The sequence below is a fragment of the Triticum dicoccoides genome, unplaced genomic scaffold, assembly GCF_002162155.2.
Source record: "Triticum dicoccoides isolate Atlit2015 ecotype Zavitan unplaced genomic scaffold, WEW_v2.0 scaffold21853, whole genome shotgun sequence".
In the NCBI taxonomy this organism is placed as follows: domain Eukaryota; kingdom Viridiplantae; phylum Streptophyta; class Magnoliopsida; order Poales; family Poaceae; genus Triticum; species Triticum dicoccoides.
Genome location: NW_021241105.1, coordinates 137,906 through 154,915, shown reverse-complemented (window position 1 = coordinate 154,915; position 17,010 = coordinate 137,906). Strand labels below are relative to the sequence as shown.

The 17,010-nt window shown below is 44.0% G+C and overlaps 1 protein-coding gene and 1 pseudogene across 1 annotated transcript; both read right to left on the bottom strand.

Moving 5' to 3' along the window:
• On the bottom strand, positions 1-5,564 carry LOC119345248 (annotated as a pseudogene).
• Positions 5,565-15,010: 9,446 nt separating this feature from the next.
• On the bottom strand, positions 15,011-16,409 carry LOC119345244. Its single transcript, XM_037615396.1, has 2 exons — positions 16,126-16,409; positions 15,011-15,935 (listed from the first exon to the last, which is right to left on the bottom strand). The coding sequence occupies exons 1-2, from the start codon at positions 16,407-16,409 to the stop codon at positions 15,011-15,013; spliced, it is 1,209 nt and encodes a 402-aa protein (XP_037471293.1).
• Between the last annotated feature and the right edge of the window lie 601 nt (positions 16,410-17,010).

Here is a 17,010-nt window from a genome sequence, read left to right as displayed (position 1 = left end):
TAATTGAGGCTAGCTATCAACAGTACATGCATGATGTCCGACTGAAATATGTAAAGGATCAGTCAGTCAGAGCAAGGCACTTCCAGCTCCGTCGCTAGTTAGGCAAGTTTCACATGATGTAAACAGTTGAACAGCAAGTGAATCACTAGTTAGGCATTAATCAACATCCTGATTCACTGTGGACCTGATCAGAACAAATTGCTTTACCTGTATTCAGCAGTGATGGGAACAGTAAAAAAATAAATCACAGAACACGGAAAACTGTATGTCCCTAATCAGTATAGGAGATTGGAAAGATCGAACACCGAAAACTGTTGTAGCTCAAAAATAGTAAATATGTAATCTTCTAATAGCTCAAAACTGAAAGCATATTGAATAGGTTGCAATCATGCACCTTGATGCCTTTCTGAAATTTCAAAATTGCACATGCCCATGCCCTGCAATGCATTACCTTTGGACTGCTACTACCCCTATGATCTGAATTAGCTCCAGGGGTGCAGTGCTATGGTATGCACGCTATTCCTGTGATCCGTTGATCTCTAAAACCGAACTCTCCAGGTACACCGTCAGTCTTCATGAGTTTTGGACAAAATGTAAACAAAAGTAGCTACAAAGCCTACCAAACAAACACTAGAACACTTGAACAGCAAGCAAACAGAAATTAGCAATTCAGGAACATCAGTAGTCTATGAAAAAATTGATCACCTTAACATCAGTAGCTTGACCAAGTCTCAACATAGTACTAATATTTTGATCGTGAAACCTGAAATAGGTATGGCTGGAGTAAAAGTGATTTTTTTTCCCGATATTGATGTGGACACCCACTGACGAAAGTTCCTGCATCCAACTTGCAAGTAAAGGCTCTGCATCAAAGAACCAAGAAGGAGCGCAGTTATAGTTCAGTTCAGAAATATGTTGTTCCTGCTTTGCGTCAAAGAAAGGTGCTGACAAGTTGCAATCACAAAGGTAGTACAGCATGAGTAAGGTTCCAGTTTAGATGTACTTACCAGATTTAAGCCACAGGAAGGAGCAAATGTGTTTGTATGGGAAGGGAAGAGCTGTACAAGGCTAGAAGAATGTACAAGGGAACTCCAAGGCATTCTCCTGTACGGTAGATGGGAACAAACACAGAGTTATTAAGCAGGATTGCAGGAAAAGAGCTCACGCAGTATGTTTGTGTTAAAACACAAGAAAGTATGTTTGTGTTACCTTGGATCAGTCGTATATATTGATTTCTGGGATGGTTCCCACTACCCCCCTGCAGTACTGTTTTAGCTCCTTGCTGCATTTAGTGCCATCTAGCTTTTCCAGTGAATCCGGGAGGGCATCGTTGGGCAATGACGAGATGGCTGGACAGTAGTTGACTGATAATCTCTTGAGGCTGGTAAGGTTACGCAGCCCTGTAGGGAGTTGTTGAAGGTCCTTGAAATTCCAAAACCACAGTTCCTGGAGGGAGGAGAGGAGTTGAAGGACGTCCCCTTGCTCCTTGCTAAATCGCTCTATCCCTTCACACCAACTCCCCCAAAGTTCCAGCTTGGTGAGGGAGGAAGAGAGGGATCTGCAGACGGGTGCAGCAAGAAGTCCTGTCACGTCATTTGTTTTAAGCTCACGCAGTGTGGATGAGACAAGCTGTGTCTGCTGCTCTTCACCTCCCTCGGCATCCTCCAAAGCCCGTCTGGGATTGGGATCCCAATCAGAAAAGAATCCAGGGCTGCCCATGACTTTTAATTCCTTGAGATGGCCCCCGGTGGTAAGGAGAGACCACAAGCCCTGACATTTTAGATCCTCTCCACAACAATACAATTCTAATCTGGTGAGAGAGGAGAGGTTTGAGAGGGGCTCCAGTGTCCCCATGCCTTTCACATCCCAAAGCACCAGAAACTGCAGGGAGGAAGGGAAAATGTGACGGGAAAAGGAGAAGGTGGATAGAAACTTAGGGGACCCCCGTATTGTTAATCTCTGGAGGGATCGCAAGGCTTGGAGCCATCCTCCTCCAGGAACAAGAGTTGGCGGGTCCACCTGGACCAGCTCTTCGCAGCGAAAGAACTCCAATTCCCGTAGTGAGTCACATAGATGAGGTGGGAAGAGCAGCACCCCATCGTCCTCTTCCTCTGCTGCTGCTGCTGTTATTTCACCTCCCCCCATCTCTGATGCTTCTGATGTTTTTTGTTGCACATCCACCCCATCTACCAGCTTTTTTATGTTTTTACACATCCATATTTCCAATTTGGAGAGCTTTGGGAAGTGGGGAAGGAGCTCTGTCAACTCCTCCCCACTATTACCTTTCATGTGCTTGATCTTAATATGTTCAACAGGGAGCAGCCATTCCACATCATCCTCACCTCTTCCTAGTGGTCCAACTAGACCAACTGAATTCTCTACAGTCAATGTCCTCAGGGAGGTTAGCATCAGAAGGTGCTTCAACTCCAGAGGTGGGCATTTCTCCAGTGTCAGCTTCTCTAGACCTGTTTCTTTATCAAAAACTAACACTTGGTCTATGCTATGCAGATCATCCGTTCCTTCAATTAGCAAATTTACTCCATCTGATGATTTTGAGCACTGAAGCCTCTGTAGTAGCTTTACCCGCAGTATCAGGACATGACGCAGGCTTTCAATCCAAGACATGGGGATCACTGACAAGAAGAATTCTGGACAGTCACATATCTCAAGATCTTGTAGTTTGGGGAACCAATCTGGGGAAATTATGTGGTTTGAGAAAGGCAACCCCAACAGTTTTGGGCACTCTCTAATAACCAGAACTTGCAAAAGAGGGAACATATGAGCATCTGGTTCACCCAGGGAAGACTCTTGTTCAGTTGGGTAAACCCATTTTTCAAAACTTCCTAGGCCAATGAGTTTAAGCTTTATTAGCCTGCAGAAGCTTTTCTCTATGATAAAATCCTTCAGTCTGGCAATATTCTCCAACCTTAAGTCATGAAGATCCCACGCCTTCCCTAAAGAAGGGAAAACTTCCCAGGAAACACCATCCAGATGAAGAGATTGTAGAGCTTCAGCAGCGAACTCATCACCTAGCCATGTTGGACAAGAAGGGCCTCCGTGATTTCTAATGCACAACACCTGAAGATCTCCATGTGGCTGAAGGCTCTCAAGAACCGCTGCTTCCACACCAGGCTCAACACTAGATCGCTTACTATCCCAACGCAATGTTAACCTCCTCAAGTATCTTTTCTCAATCAGTTTTGCTTGAGCTGCTTCTTCTGATGTATCTGTCTTCTCAAGGTTGTAGATGCCAAGCTCCCTTAGCTTGGTCAAGTGTTCTAGTTGCTTTGGTTCAAACCCTTCACCTTTTTTTATTGACTTGAAATACCTTTAACTCTTCTAAGAGTTTAAGTTTACCCACATTATAAATATCAGAATGAAGCTGATCATCACTTGGGACATAAAAATGGCACAGTTTGGCAAGGTTGCTCATGTCATCAGGCAAATCACGACTGCCATTCCACCATTTAAGATCTAGAATCCTTAAATGATAAAATTTAGAGATGTTCAGTGGTAAATGCATCTGGCTCTTACTTGTCCCTAGACATAGGTATCGTAGGTGGACAAGTATTGAAAAGTTATGTAACATGGACTCCACAGGACAAAGCATGCTGGGCAAATGAAGAACACGGAGAGCGTTCGCTTCCCCAAAAAAATCACCAAATATCTTGACAAAACCTTCATCCATTTTTCCAAACAACATCAGTGTTTGCAAATGTTCAACCTTCATTCTTGTCTTCAGTTTTTCCAATTCACTCTTTAATTTTTCACCAGACACCGCATCGTACTTACGTAAGTCATCTATGCTTATAGACAAGTGTCGGGTGGTAGTCTGGCTTTTTACTAAGCCAACATCAGGGAGACGTAAACTAAGACAATCATTCGATGCAACCTTCAATGCCAACTCATGCAGTAGGTCATGCATGACATACCATGGATCACCACCAGTTTCCACTTCTCTGAAAAATCCATGGGTGACTAAATCATTTAAAATTCTCAGACCGCCTTCAAAGGTTGGGTTTTGACCACAAGGTGTCAAAATATCTAGTCCGATCCACAAGCTGATGAGCTCGTGACTTCTGAAACGGTAATCTTCGGGAAATAATGCAGAACAGGAAAAACACCGTTGCAGATGGAAAGGCAGAAAGTCATAGCTAAGCTCCAAGGCAGCCATAATTCCATTGGTCTGTTCCGCCCATTGTTTACTGTTTAGGACCCTTCTCCAATGAGCCAAACTAGGGCCTCTCCTCAATAATCTACCAACGGTCTTTGCTGCAAGAGGGGAGCCTTTTAGTTTTTCCATTATCTTATTTCCAGTGTCAAGCAAAAAACGTTTATCCCCTGGACATTGCTCATCATCAAAGACATATACAAAGAATAACTTCCTAAATTCTACAGGTTCTAAACCATTCAGTTCTTCCGGACAATCTGTTGTTTTAACCATCTGTGCTATTTCTTTTTGCCGAGTTGTTACTAGAACCACGGAACCCTTTTCTTCTGACTTGCCGAGTATCAACAACAGTTTTTTCCAATCATCCACATCAGTAAACTGCCATATATCATCCAATACAACCAAAAACCTTTTGTGTTTCAGTCTGTGCTCAATGAGCTCTTGTGTTGTACTGTACGCATTTTCACCTTCAACTGGACATGTAACTCTTTTAATCTGTTCTAGCACCTTGTCCAGGTTGAAACTGAATGACACACATATCCAAATCCTGACCGAAAAATAATTCTGCACTTGTTGGTTGCTATATATGTGTTGTATCAGAGTTGTCTTCCCCATTCCCCCCGGACCAATAACGGGAAGCACAGTTAGACCCTTGTCACAGTATTGACCCTTGGTGATATCATGTATGATGCTATTCATGACACGGTCCCTCCCATATATTTTTGGCTCTGCACTCTGAGGTGTGGTGGTGGGACGATGCTGCGCAATGTCTGGGACAGTTCTAGGGCCACAACCCAGCAGAATCTCATTAACATCCTTACGCACAGGGTGCATTTTCTCGACAATGTCCTTCATCCTTTGGGCGAAATCAACCCTGTTAAACATCAAGATATGGTGTTTCTTGCGTCTGCTGGCCTCCTCATCAGCCTGATTGGCGCTTGGCTCCGAGGAGGAATCGTCACGTAACCTCTTCCTACCACGCGGCCAAGCAAAAGATGCCAGGTGTTTGACGGCGTGACAAGCATTGAGGGTAAGGCCATGGATGCCACTCCTGCCATGGAGCTCGTGGGCAGCATCGTGCGTGCCGTGGAGCTCATCATGGATGCGGAAGTAGTCCAGCTCGTCCAGCAAGTCCTCGGCATTGTGTGCCAAGTCCCGCAGCTTCTGCAGTAGTATCTCCATGGCCCCACCGCTGAGCTCCTTGCGGCAAGCATTCTCAAGTGTGGCCTCCACGAGCAGCAGTTCGGTGCCGAGAGCCTCGACGCTCGGACCAAAGTTCCTGGTGGCTGCCCAAGCCCCCAGCACGCCGTCGGCAACGGTGGCCAGCGCCTTGGCCACGATCCATTGCGCGGCACGGAGGGCGGCGTCGGCCATCTCCTGACCGGATGCAGGGATGGACGACATGCAGCGCCTGCATCCCGGAATCAAAAGGAATTCGATGGTAAGTAGGCTGCAAATTAAAGGAGAGGAGAGGAGAGGAGTGTGTGTATACTGTATAGTACGTACGTACGTTGGCGTAGCTGCAAACTAAGAAGGAATTTTCAATCACAAGAGAAGAGAAATAAAATTAAGGCATCAGGCCAGTAAACTTTCAACCACAAGAGAGACAGAAACAAAAAATCCGGGCACATAAAAATAGCATAATCGGTTAAACTATGTGAAAAGAAAAGAGCATAAGCGGTTTCTTCATTTTTACACTAACTATACTATATGCGAAGCACATACTACAGTAATAAAAATGCTTAAATCTTGTGTATTTCTCTGTGGCCAACCAAACTTATTGAGGCATTCATCATTCAAATCCCACAAATCCGACCTAACCATGAGAGAGAGAGAGAGAGAGAGAGAGAGAGAGAGAGAGAGAGAGAGAGAGAGAGAGAGATCTGACCTGACGCTGCGCGGCGGGCAGTACGGTGCGGCCGGCAGGTTCAGATCCGGGAGCCGCCGTGGCCGTGGTGAGAGGGCGAGGTGCGCTGCCGGAGAAGAGGCGGACTGAGCCGCGTTCCTGGAGGGCGAGGCTGAGGTGAAGAGCAGTGGAGAGCAGAGGAGCGCCGGCCGTGGAGAAGACAGACAGACAGACAGCACAACCAGCTCGAGAGAGTGAGTGAGTGAGTGCAAGACCGAGACTGGGACTGAGCACTAGTGGTTGTTGTCACAGTGCTCTTATCTTACCACCTCTGGATCTGGATCGGACGCGCACTGTTACCCGATGCTATCCGAACTGGACTAGAGTAGCAGTATTATTATTTTTCTTGACTTCACCTACCCCAAGGCCTTTACTTACAGTATATATTGTTTTTCGACGTTCTTACTTATTGCTACTGCTGTTTGCATCCACCACAAGAATTAGGGGGGAGACCAGTATAGGATTTGTCCTTTAGGTGAGATTGTAGAATCAACCCCAACATTTCATATTTAGACGATTAAGAAAATAATTTACAACACATCTGTGGGATATGTCTATAAATTAAAAAAAAAAGCTCAAAACACAATCTACAGTTAGATTCAAAAAAGACAAATTCGATTATTAGTAGTGTCAGCTTTTGGGGAATAGTATTGGACACTATTCACATCCAAATTCTTTTGTTCTCTATGTGGAGCTCGAATCAGAAGCTAAAACTTTTTGAGATTGTACATTAAGAGCATCTAGAGCCGAATTTGGCAAATCCGGGCCCTCAAACTGCCCGCGGATGCACTCCGGCGTTCGGACCACTGCCATGTCCGTGTTTGACTAACTTGACCCACCAAAACCCTCCTCCCTCGGCCGTGTGTTTTTCCGGCCAGCGTCAGTTGCCCGCATTGACGCCGGCCTAGAGCGGACGTGATCTCTCGCTGGTGCAGGCATTGAAGCGACTTGTCGACCGTGCCGTGTCCGCGGTGTCTGCGCATGTTCAGTGCTAGAGAGACGTTTACCGTACGGGATGTGACGAATATCTACCATGCCCGTTCAATGTGTGTACGTCCATATGCTGCCATTAAGCAGGCTCGCTAGCCGAGGAACCAACCGAATACTTGGCCTCACCGGATTCCGCTATTTAAAGGCGGCCACACCCGACTAAACTTCACACCACAGCACATGCGCTCTACATTCTCCTTCCTCCACATCCACCATGACGGCACGCTCTCCGTGGGAGAGCCTGGCATCGGAACAGAAGCACCATGTGGCTGCCTGGCTATCCGGCCGCGCCAGGTGAATCGAGCCTGAGGTCTCCAACGATGTGTAAGGGGATTTCCGGTGTTGTCTACAAAGTAGGTGTGTAAGGGGATGTCATCAACATTTGGTATGATAAACGAAGTCTTTCTATTTTTTTGCCCTCCCTCCGTCTCTCACCAGATACCAAAAGCTGGAAGGTAATGCTCCCACCAGATCTGATCAACTAAACTAATCGCTGCCAGCAAAGCATCCCGTGGAGCCAATGCACTCAATTTGGACCTTTAGCTAATTATATTACATACTGAACTGCCGGCCTTTGTTGGTTTCCTGGTCGATGCATGAATGTATACCTGCTCCACATGATACCTTTGGTGTAGTGGAGTAATCTTTTTTTTTCTAGCCATTGGAATGTTGTTCATGGTTGCCCCCATATTGTCAAATCCTAGACCCGCCACTGGTAGGCGAGGGTGATCTGGTTGGGGAAGCCCTATGGACGGTGCCGCGACGACAAAGGTGACCATGCGTGCGGTGTTGATGGCAGCGTCCTCGAACCGCTGGAGTTCCCCAGGGAACATACGGTAAAGATTGAGATTAATTCACCGGGTGTTTTCAATTCAAATGGAGCCATGAAACAGAAGCAGTTGACACATACTTATTGCAAGAAGAATTGAATGAGATTGAAGTGGAGATTAAGAACCGGTGACCATAGAATATTGATGCATTAATCAAGTTCAGGAAAAAAACAAATTTGTTGATGAGATTAGTCTATGTCATGAATGGCACAGCTTCCTGGACAGTACTAGTCATGATTCGCCATCTTGCGTGGATTCGCTTGACGATACACCGCCGTATGCCGACGATGGCTGCACCTTGCAGTTCACTTGTGCATTGCCGCTAGGCCCCTGAGATTGAGAAGCGACTCCGCTGTGCTCAAGAGGAAAACGGGAGATTTGCCCTGTACCAGAAGCCGGCGGGATGCATTAAAAGGAGAGACAATATGGTGCTTTAAAAGGAAAGCAGTCAATAAAGAGGGAGAATATGATATTAAAACGTGTTGAGAATTGTGGCAGTGTGTCACAAAAGTGCTTTGCAGCACCTGTTAATTAATCAGAGATTAAACAAACTAATCGTGCTACACTTGCTTGCCTGTAAAGGACAAATGTGAGGCGAAAGCAGTAGGCAGCTGCATGAATGAAGCCAAGAGAGTAGTAATAATTAGGCTATCAGCTGAACTTCTTGTCACACCGATTTTATAAAAAAAAAAGGACAAGGGGCTGACATAAGCTACAAATAAACTAGTACTCAGAATATGCCCCTGTCGTCCCAGAATATACTCTGTACGTATCAGGGAGACGCTCGGTGGTCTCCTTAAAAGGAATATACAGCATGTATTTTGAATTGTTGATACATTAGGCCAAGGCTCAGCTCAACAGTTGTTCTACTAACACGTAATCTATATCTATGAGATTTTAGCATTCCACAAAAAACAGAGTAGAGAGAGCAGCGTGCAAGGTTGCAAGATGCTCAAGTTTGAGAGTGCTAACAACACTGGACATCAATTCAACATATTGAGCATTTGAGCTATGCCTGGAGTTGATACAAGAGAAGGTAGGATATATCAAGAGAGACCAGGATCACATTTGGTTTGGCTGCTGGACAAGCAAGCGAATGGGCTCCTTCAGTGTCAAGGCCTCTACTGATATGCTGCTAGTGAACTGACGGAGCATCAGTTGTGGTGCCCCTGAAAAAGTGACCATCAAGCTCAGGTTGGAGGGGCCAGTGACCTGCTTGAGCCAATGATGCCATGTGAACTGCGAGCTTGGTAAGGTGAGTGTTAAAAAGACGGGCGCCTAGACTCGAGTTTGATGATATTATACGGAGTACTTGAATTGGCTCCCACAACACAAGGCCCAGCTTTATTCCCTTGAAGCTCAAGCTCGCCTCTTAATGTATGGCGTGGCTCGCCATTACTTAATTTTTGGGGATTTAGATGTGCAATACTTAATCATAAAATCAATAACATTAGACTTAGATGTGCAATACTTAAAGCACATCTAGATGTGCTTTAGCAAACCCATTAGTTCATCTACTCCGTTTGAAGTTATAGGCCCCCGTACTTTGCTTCGTTATAACATGCACAAAGTCTGCTCAATACAGCTAATCATACATGTGCGACCTTAGAAATTATTACTCCCTCGGTTCAATAATATAAGACAATACGTGCTTCCTTGAATCTGCAAACAAATGATCTTCTTATGAGCATATGAATTAACGGGGGGTAGCGGTACAGGTCGCAAGCACTTCCTTGAGAAAATGTTTGCATTTGCAAAAAATGTTCACTGTTTTGGAAAAAAAAAACTCCAAATTTTGAAAAAAAAAGTTATTTGCACTTTCTTAAGAAAATGTTTGCATTTGCAAAGAAATTGTTCACTTTTTTGAAAAAAGTGTTTGCACTTCCAATAATGTTCACTTCCTTCAAAAATATTCAATGATTTTAAAAATATTTGTTTGGGCGTTTCTCAAAAAGATGAATGAAAAAAAATACTATAAAAAACAGCCACTACAGTAACCTGAGACGCTACATTATGGTCCCAAGTGTCATCTTGCTATATTACTTTGTAATGGGCCGGTCCATTCGGGGGCTTGCCTATGCGAAAGAGCAGCAAATTGACCGCATCGAGCGTTACATTGGCGCTCCCCTGCTTGTCATACATGAGAGGTGTCCCACATTCTCCCACTGTTATGGATCATCAATGCAGTTGGGAATTTGCGACTGTTTATGTACCGAGGGCTTTACCTTGCTTTTCGTCAGCCAATTTGTACTTAACTTTAAATGATAAAACCATGTTTCCATAAATGTGAACACTTATTTACTTGCATGAAGAATATTTAGAAAAAGGGTGAGCCAAATTTTATACGTAACGATTGAATATTTTTTTTAAAAATATGCAACAACAATTTATAACTTTAATGGACCTTTTTTAAAATTCTGAATTTTCCAAAACATGAAATTTTTTGAGAGAAAGCTAAACAATTTTAGAAGAGTTGAAACTCAAAAAATATGAAAAATAAAACAAATAAGTAGTATAAAAGAAAAACCTGTGAAAAAACAGAAAGAAAAACGTCCATCCAGACAAACCGCTATGAAACCTATGGAAAAGAATCAATTCAAAAGAAAATCACTCATGCTTCCTCCTATTGGTACCTAGCATATGACACCGCCCCTGTGTATTTGCCGAACAATTTGACACAATAACCTTCAAATAGGGAACTCGGGAGCGAAAGTCCTCTTCTCATCTCAAGCTCGGATGAACAGTAAGATAAAAAAATCAAAATATTCTGATTTTTTGTAGCAACCATTGACAAATGTTTTGATTGCTTGCAAAATTTTATCATGGAATGACATTCGTGGAAGACGTGAATTTTTTTGTCAATGTTGACAACAAAAAAACTTCAGAACTTTTTGACTTTTTCATTATTTTTATGATTTCTGTTCATCCGAGATCGCATGAGCTCGAGCTAAGATTAACTGCTTCTACTTAGCAGTGCCTATTTAGCGCCTTTAGCGCTCTACGTCACCCGCTTGATGGGACACAGCCCTGTACCGCTAGCTCTCATGCTCCTGTCACGTCGCTAGCTAGCATGCATAGCTGCAATTTTTCTCATGCCGCTAGCTTAAAAAAGGCTGGCTAGAAAAACAGCTCTCTGGTTTTTGATTTGATTTTTTTTCACAAAATCAGAAAGCATTAACAAATTTTAAAAGATGGTCGTGATTTTTGAAAAATGTTCATGGGTTAATATTCATAATTTTATAAATATTCATGAATTATAAAAAATGTTCAGTATTCCTAAAAAGTGTCTGTAAATTTTACAAATATTCATGGATTTCAGAAAACATTTATGAATTTCAAAATTATTGAAGAATTTTAAAATTTCCGAATTTTTAAAATGCTCATTAATATTTAAAAAGAAAATAAAAGAGGATACGAAAAATTAAATAAAACGAACATGGAAAAAACTGAAAAGGACCAGAAAGAAACACAGAAAAGGAAAATATTAAAAAAATTGCGAAGAGCTTCTAGAAGCTTCCAAAAAGTAGGTGAAAATGGCACCATCCGCAAAAAAAAAAGAATAAAGATTTCGCAAACAACATAGAGGAAGAATGAAATGCAAATCCAAGGGATGTGGTTGGGGTGTATTTTTTTTCCTGCGGGCACGAGTGAGATGTGGAGATGTGGATTTGACCGTTTAAATTTGTAACGCCCCGGCAAAGAAAGAGATATGAACAGTTGCAAAATGAAAACTGAAGTGGAAATTGCGTTAATTCAATTAAGATGGGCATGGCATGCTCATTGCAATCAACTTGCGCACAGTTTGCTGCTATCTCCTCCGGCTATTTTTCATCGTACGTCAGGGTAAAATCCAAACTCAGGCCCGGTGTAAAATCCCTCTCTGCTTAATTGAAAAGCAGAGCTCCTGCTAGTTTCCATCAAAAAACTCTGCGTCTGCACTACATGCAAAGAAAGATAGAAATCCACACCCAATCTCTGCATCATTGAAAACTAGTTAAGCTCTGTTTTTGCAATCGAGCACCAACGATCCGGAAAATTTGAAGAAAACAGCCCCCAAATCAGTTTTTGGTTTTTTACACACTGACACCGTAACAAGAAGAAACACACCAACATGAATGAGCAGCAAAGAAGCACACCGGCAATGAAGGGAGGGAGCCCCTCAATCTTCGTTAGCTGTACCTGTACTACATGTTGTTTTCCCCCGACAGTGAGCAATGGTACACGTTCACAACACGCATTGGCTGTGATGTTGAGCAATTGGTCAAGGGTGATCTCGTGACACAACTCCTGCCCCTCGTCTTATGTTAGCTAGTTAGAGCTGGCAGTCAGAGTAAATAACATGAAAAGTGTCGATTTCTTTTCTTCAGAAGATGATGCAGTCTGGTTGTTCCTGATCAATGGCGCGTGCTCCAGTAAGCAGGCGCGCAGAGTAGCATTTCTGTAATACAAATGAAGGCCAGGACTTGCAAGCAAGCATTTCATGTTACATCTGGAAAATGTAATACAAATGAAGGCCAGTAAGCAGTAAGCAGGCAGGTAGGTACCCTCCATTCCATGTTACATCTGGAAGCTTACTGCTTACTGCTTACTGCTGAGAAGAAGAAGAAGAAGAAGAAGCCGAGAAGAAGAAGCTGACCATTTATTTCGCCAACAGGCAGGTAGGTACCCTCCATTCCATGTTACATCTGGAAAGGACATGTGTAAGTATTTCTGCACGGTTCTGCCAGCCGGGGTCAAAATATCGTTGCCATATACAGAATGAACAAACTACTAACCGTTGTTTAGCGCGCACAGTAGGGTTGTCCATGTCTAACAACATTTCTCCGCACTCATGATCTTTCCATTCCCATGATGGGTGACACACTCATCACCGTCCTTGGCAGCTTTGGTCTTGGCCTGTTGGGTTGAATAAAGATAGTAGTACCCTATTATTTGTGAGCGACATGATCATGTGATAGTTTGAAGTTTGAACAGCTGAAGAAACTGCAACCTGAGCTTCTTCGTGACAACCCTCAAAATTGGATGAAAATCGATGCAGAAACTGCAACCTGAAGGCACCAAGGCACCAGAAGCACCCGCCGTCTTTGATCCATCAGCGTACACCTCATCTTCGACTATACGCTTGCCGATCCATCGACGAGCCAGCCGCAAGATACTCCGAGAGCAAACCCTATCAGCTGCTGTGCACGACACCTCCACAACACCAGGCACCATGAATACGCATCTCTACACCGACTGCCGAAACTGCACCAACGTCACCATCGACCGATCTGCAACCCGCGCCACTACATCGACCCGATGGCTTCGATCACGCACACAACTTCGATCCGACCTCCTGCTTCATCAACCATCCCGGCCGTCGTGGCCAGCCCATCTACACCGAACCAACGTGCAGTATACATCTATATTTTCTTACACTATCAACAGTGAACCAAAAAGCACCATACGCCCAACACGGAGGCATATTGGGCGAACCGTGGCTACTTCCTTCTCTCTGTCCTGGAGTGATTGACCTAGAGCATGAAGCAACGTCATAACTGAGATGAGCTACCAACAGTACATGATGTCTGACTGAAAATAGGTAAATGATTAATCAGGGCGAGGCACCTACAGTTCCATCACCAGCTAGGTAGGCAATTTTCGGATGTAAACAGTTGAGCAGCAGGTGAATCCCTGGCATTAATCAACATCCTGATTCGCTGTTGACTGATCAGAACAAATCGCTTTACTTGTATTCTGTTTAATATAGAAGACTAGAAGGATAGAACACTGAAAACTGCATGTCTCTATTTGATATAAGAGATTAGAAAGATAGAACGCTGAAAACTGTTATAGCTAAAAAAATAAGAAGTAATCTTCACATAGCTCAAAACTGAAAATTGATGAATAGGCTGCAATCATGCATCTTGACGCCTTTATGAAATTTCAAAACTGCACAAGCCCTGCAACGCATTACCTTCAGACTAATACTGCTCCCTATGATCTGAATTGGCTCCAGGGGTGCACTGCCATGGTATGCAAGCTATTCCTGTGAAGATCGTATACGCCATCAAAACAATAAAAAATAACAGTTATGATGAATGGAAGAATATCTGGTATTAGTAGAATGAAGGCTGAACTGAAAAACTGCAAACCTTATCTGTTGCGAGTAGACCTGATAGGTATCAGTAGAATGTAGACTAGATTTAAAAACTGCAAACTTTATCAGTAGCAAAACACTGACAATTCATTGTTTCCCATAATTATGCCAAGATGATCTTTGATCCCTATGAACTTTGGTACACCATCAGTATTCATGGCTTTTGGACAAAACGTGAACACAAATGGCTGAAAGCCTACCAAACAAACACTATAACACCTGAAAAGCAAGCAAACAGAAGTTAAGAATGCAGGAACCCTGGCATTTTCAGTTTTATAAGGATCAAGAGGGAGCCCAGTTCCTGCTTTGCATCAAAGAAAGGTACTCCAAAGTAAGAATCCGAAAGGTATTTTAGGTGCTGAACAAAAGAAGAAACCAGCTGTGCAAACAGCTGGCTCGCATGTTGTCTTAAAGGTGGAGCCCAATTTTAGAACACCGTGTGCGGACAAAGCATTTGAATGCATGAATTATATATTGGCGCGTACAAGAGGCCAATCTGCATGCAATGTGTATCCTAGTCTCTGGAGTCCATGAGCATCTAGCGAGGACTGAATCCCCATCTTTTTTTTCTGCTTCCACCAAATTATCTCTTCTATCTAGTTTCTGGTTGCTAGATAGATCAACTTCTCCTAGTTTATACACTTCTCCACCAAAAACCCCGAATATTGCTATTATTATTGTGTAGTGAAAAGACCAGAGCCAATCAGCACACGCTGAGTCTTATCCAGTTTAGATGTACTTACCAGATTTATGTACTGGAAGGAAGACAGCAGCCACAAGATGCTCATGGCATGCATGTTGCAAATGTGTTTGTATGAAAAGAGCAGAGCACTACAAGGCTAAAAGAATGTACAAGGGAACTCCAAGGCATTGCCCTGCACAGTGGATGGGAACAAACACAGTGTTATTAAGCAGGAGCTCAGGAAAACGGAAAGTGAAAAAATACAAAAAAAGTGTGTCCGTGTTACCTTGGATTAGTAGTCTATTATGATTTTGGGGATGGTTCCCACTAACCCTCTGCACTGCTGTTTTAGCTTTTCATTTCGGCAGGATCTGACATTTAGCTCTTGCAGTGACTTGGGGAGGCCATCGTTGGGCAATGACGAGACGGCTGGACATACAATGATTGATAATATCTTGAGGTTGGTAAGGTTGCCCAGCCCTGCAGGGAGATGCTGAAGGTCATCAAAATGGGTAAACCACGGTTCCTGGAGGGAGCAGAGGAGCTGAAGGGCGTCCTCTTGCTCCTTGCTGAAGCGCTCCTTCCGTTCAGACCAATTCCCTACAGACCCATCCCCTGAAAGTTGCAGCATGGTGAGGGAGGAAGAGAGGAAGCTACAGATGGGTGCAGAAAGGAGCCCCGTCTCATCATCCGTGCAGAGCTCCCGTAGTGTGGAAGAAACAAGCTGTGTTTGTCGCTCTTCTTCTCCTTCAACTTCGTCCAAAGCCCGTCTGGGATAGGGATCCCAACCAGCAAAGAATCTAGGGCTGTATAAGACTTTTAATTTGTTGAGCTGCCCCTCGCTGGTAAGGAGAGACCACAAGCCCTGACATTTCAGATCCTCTCTGCAATTTCCCAATTCTAATCTGGTAAGGGAGGAGAGGTTTGAGAGGGGCTCCAGTGTCCCCAGGCCTTCCACACCCCAAAGCTCCAGGGACTGCAGGGAGGAAGGAAAAATGTGACGGGAAAAGGAGAAGGTGGATAGAAACTTTGGGGACCGCTGTATTGTTAATCTATGGAGGGATCGCAAAGCTTGGAGCCCTCCTCCACCAGGAACAAGAGTTGGCGGGTCCACCAGGACCAGCTCTTGGCAGTTAATGAACTCCAATTCCTGTAGTGAGTCATAGAGATGAACAGGGACGAGCAGCACTCCATCACATCCTCTTCCTCTGTTGTTGCTGTTATTTCACCTCGCCGCATCTCTGATACTTCTGATGTTGTTTGTTGCACATCCACCCCCACTACCAGCTTTTTTATGTTTTTACACTTCCATATATCCAATTTGGAGAGCTTTGGGAGGTGGGGGGGGGGGGGAGCTCTGTCAATCCCCCGCCAGTATTACCATTTAAGTAGCTGATCTTGATATACTCAACAGGGAGCTGCCATTCCACATCACTCTGACCTCCTCCTAGTGGTCCAGCTAGACCAACTGAATTTCCTATAATCAATGTCCTCAGTGAGGTTAGCATCAGAAGGTGCTTCAACTCCAGAGGTGGGCACTTCTCCAGTGTCATCTTCTCAAGACATGTTTCTTTATGAAAAATTAACACTTGGTCTAAGCTATGCAAATCACCCTTTCCAATAACTTTCAATTCAACTCCATTGGACGATTTTGAGTATGCAAACTCCTCTAGCAGCTTTACACATTTCATCGTGACATAACATAGACTTTCAATCCAGGAGATAGGAATCACTGACGAGAATTTTGGACAGTCTAGTACCCCAAGCTCTTGTAGCTTGCGGAACCAATGTGGAGAAACAATGTGGTTCAAGAAAGGCAACCCCAACAATTTCGGACACTTCCTAATAACTAGAACTTGCAAAAGAGGGAACATGTGAGCATCCTGTGGCAACAAGTCTCCACTAATGGAAGACTCTTGTTCAGCTGGGTAAACCCATTGTTGAAAACTTCCTAGGCCAATGAGTTCAAGCTTTATTAGCATGCGGGAACTTCTCTCTATGATAAACTCCTTCAGTCTGAAAATATCCTCAAACCTCAGTTCACGAAGATCCCATGCCTTCCCTAAAGAAGGGAAAACTTCCCAAGAAACACCATCAAGATAAAGAGATCATAGAGCTTCAACAGCGAACTCATCACCCAGCCATGTTGGACACGAAGGACCTCCGTGCCCTCTAATGCACAACACTTGAAGATCTCCATGTGGTTGAAGGCTCTCAAGAACCGCTGCTTCCACACCAGGCTCAACACTAGAACGCTTAATATCCTAGTCCAATGTTAACCTCCTCAAGTAC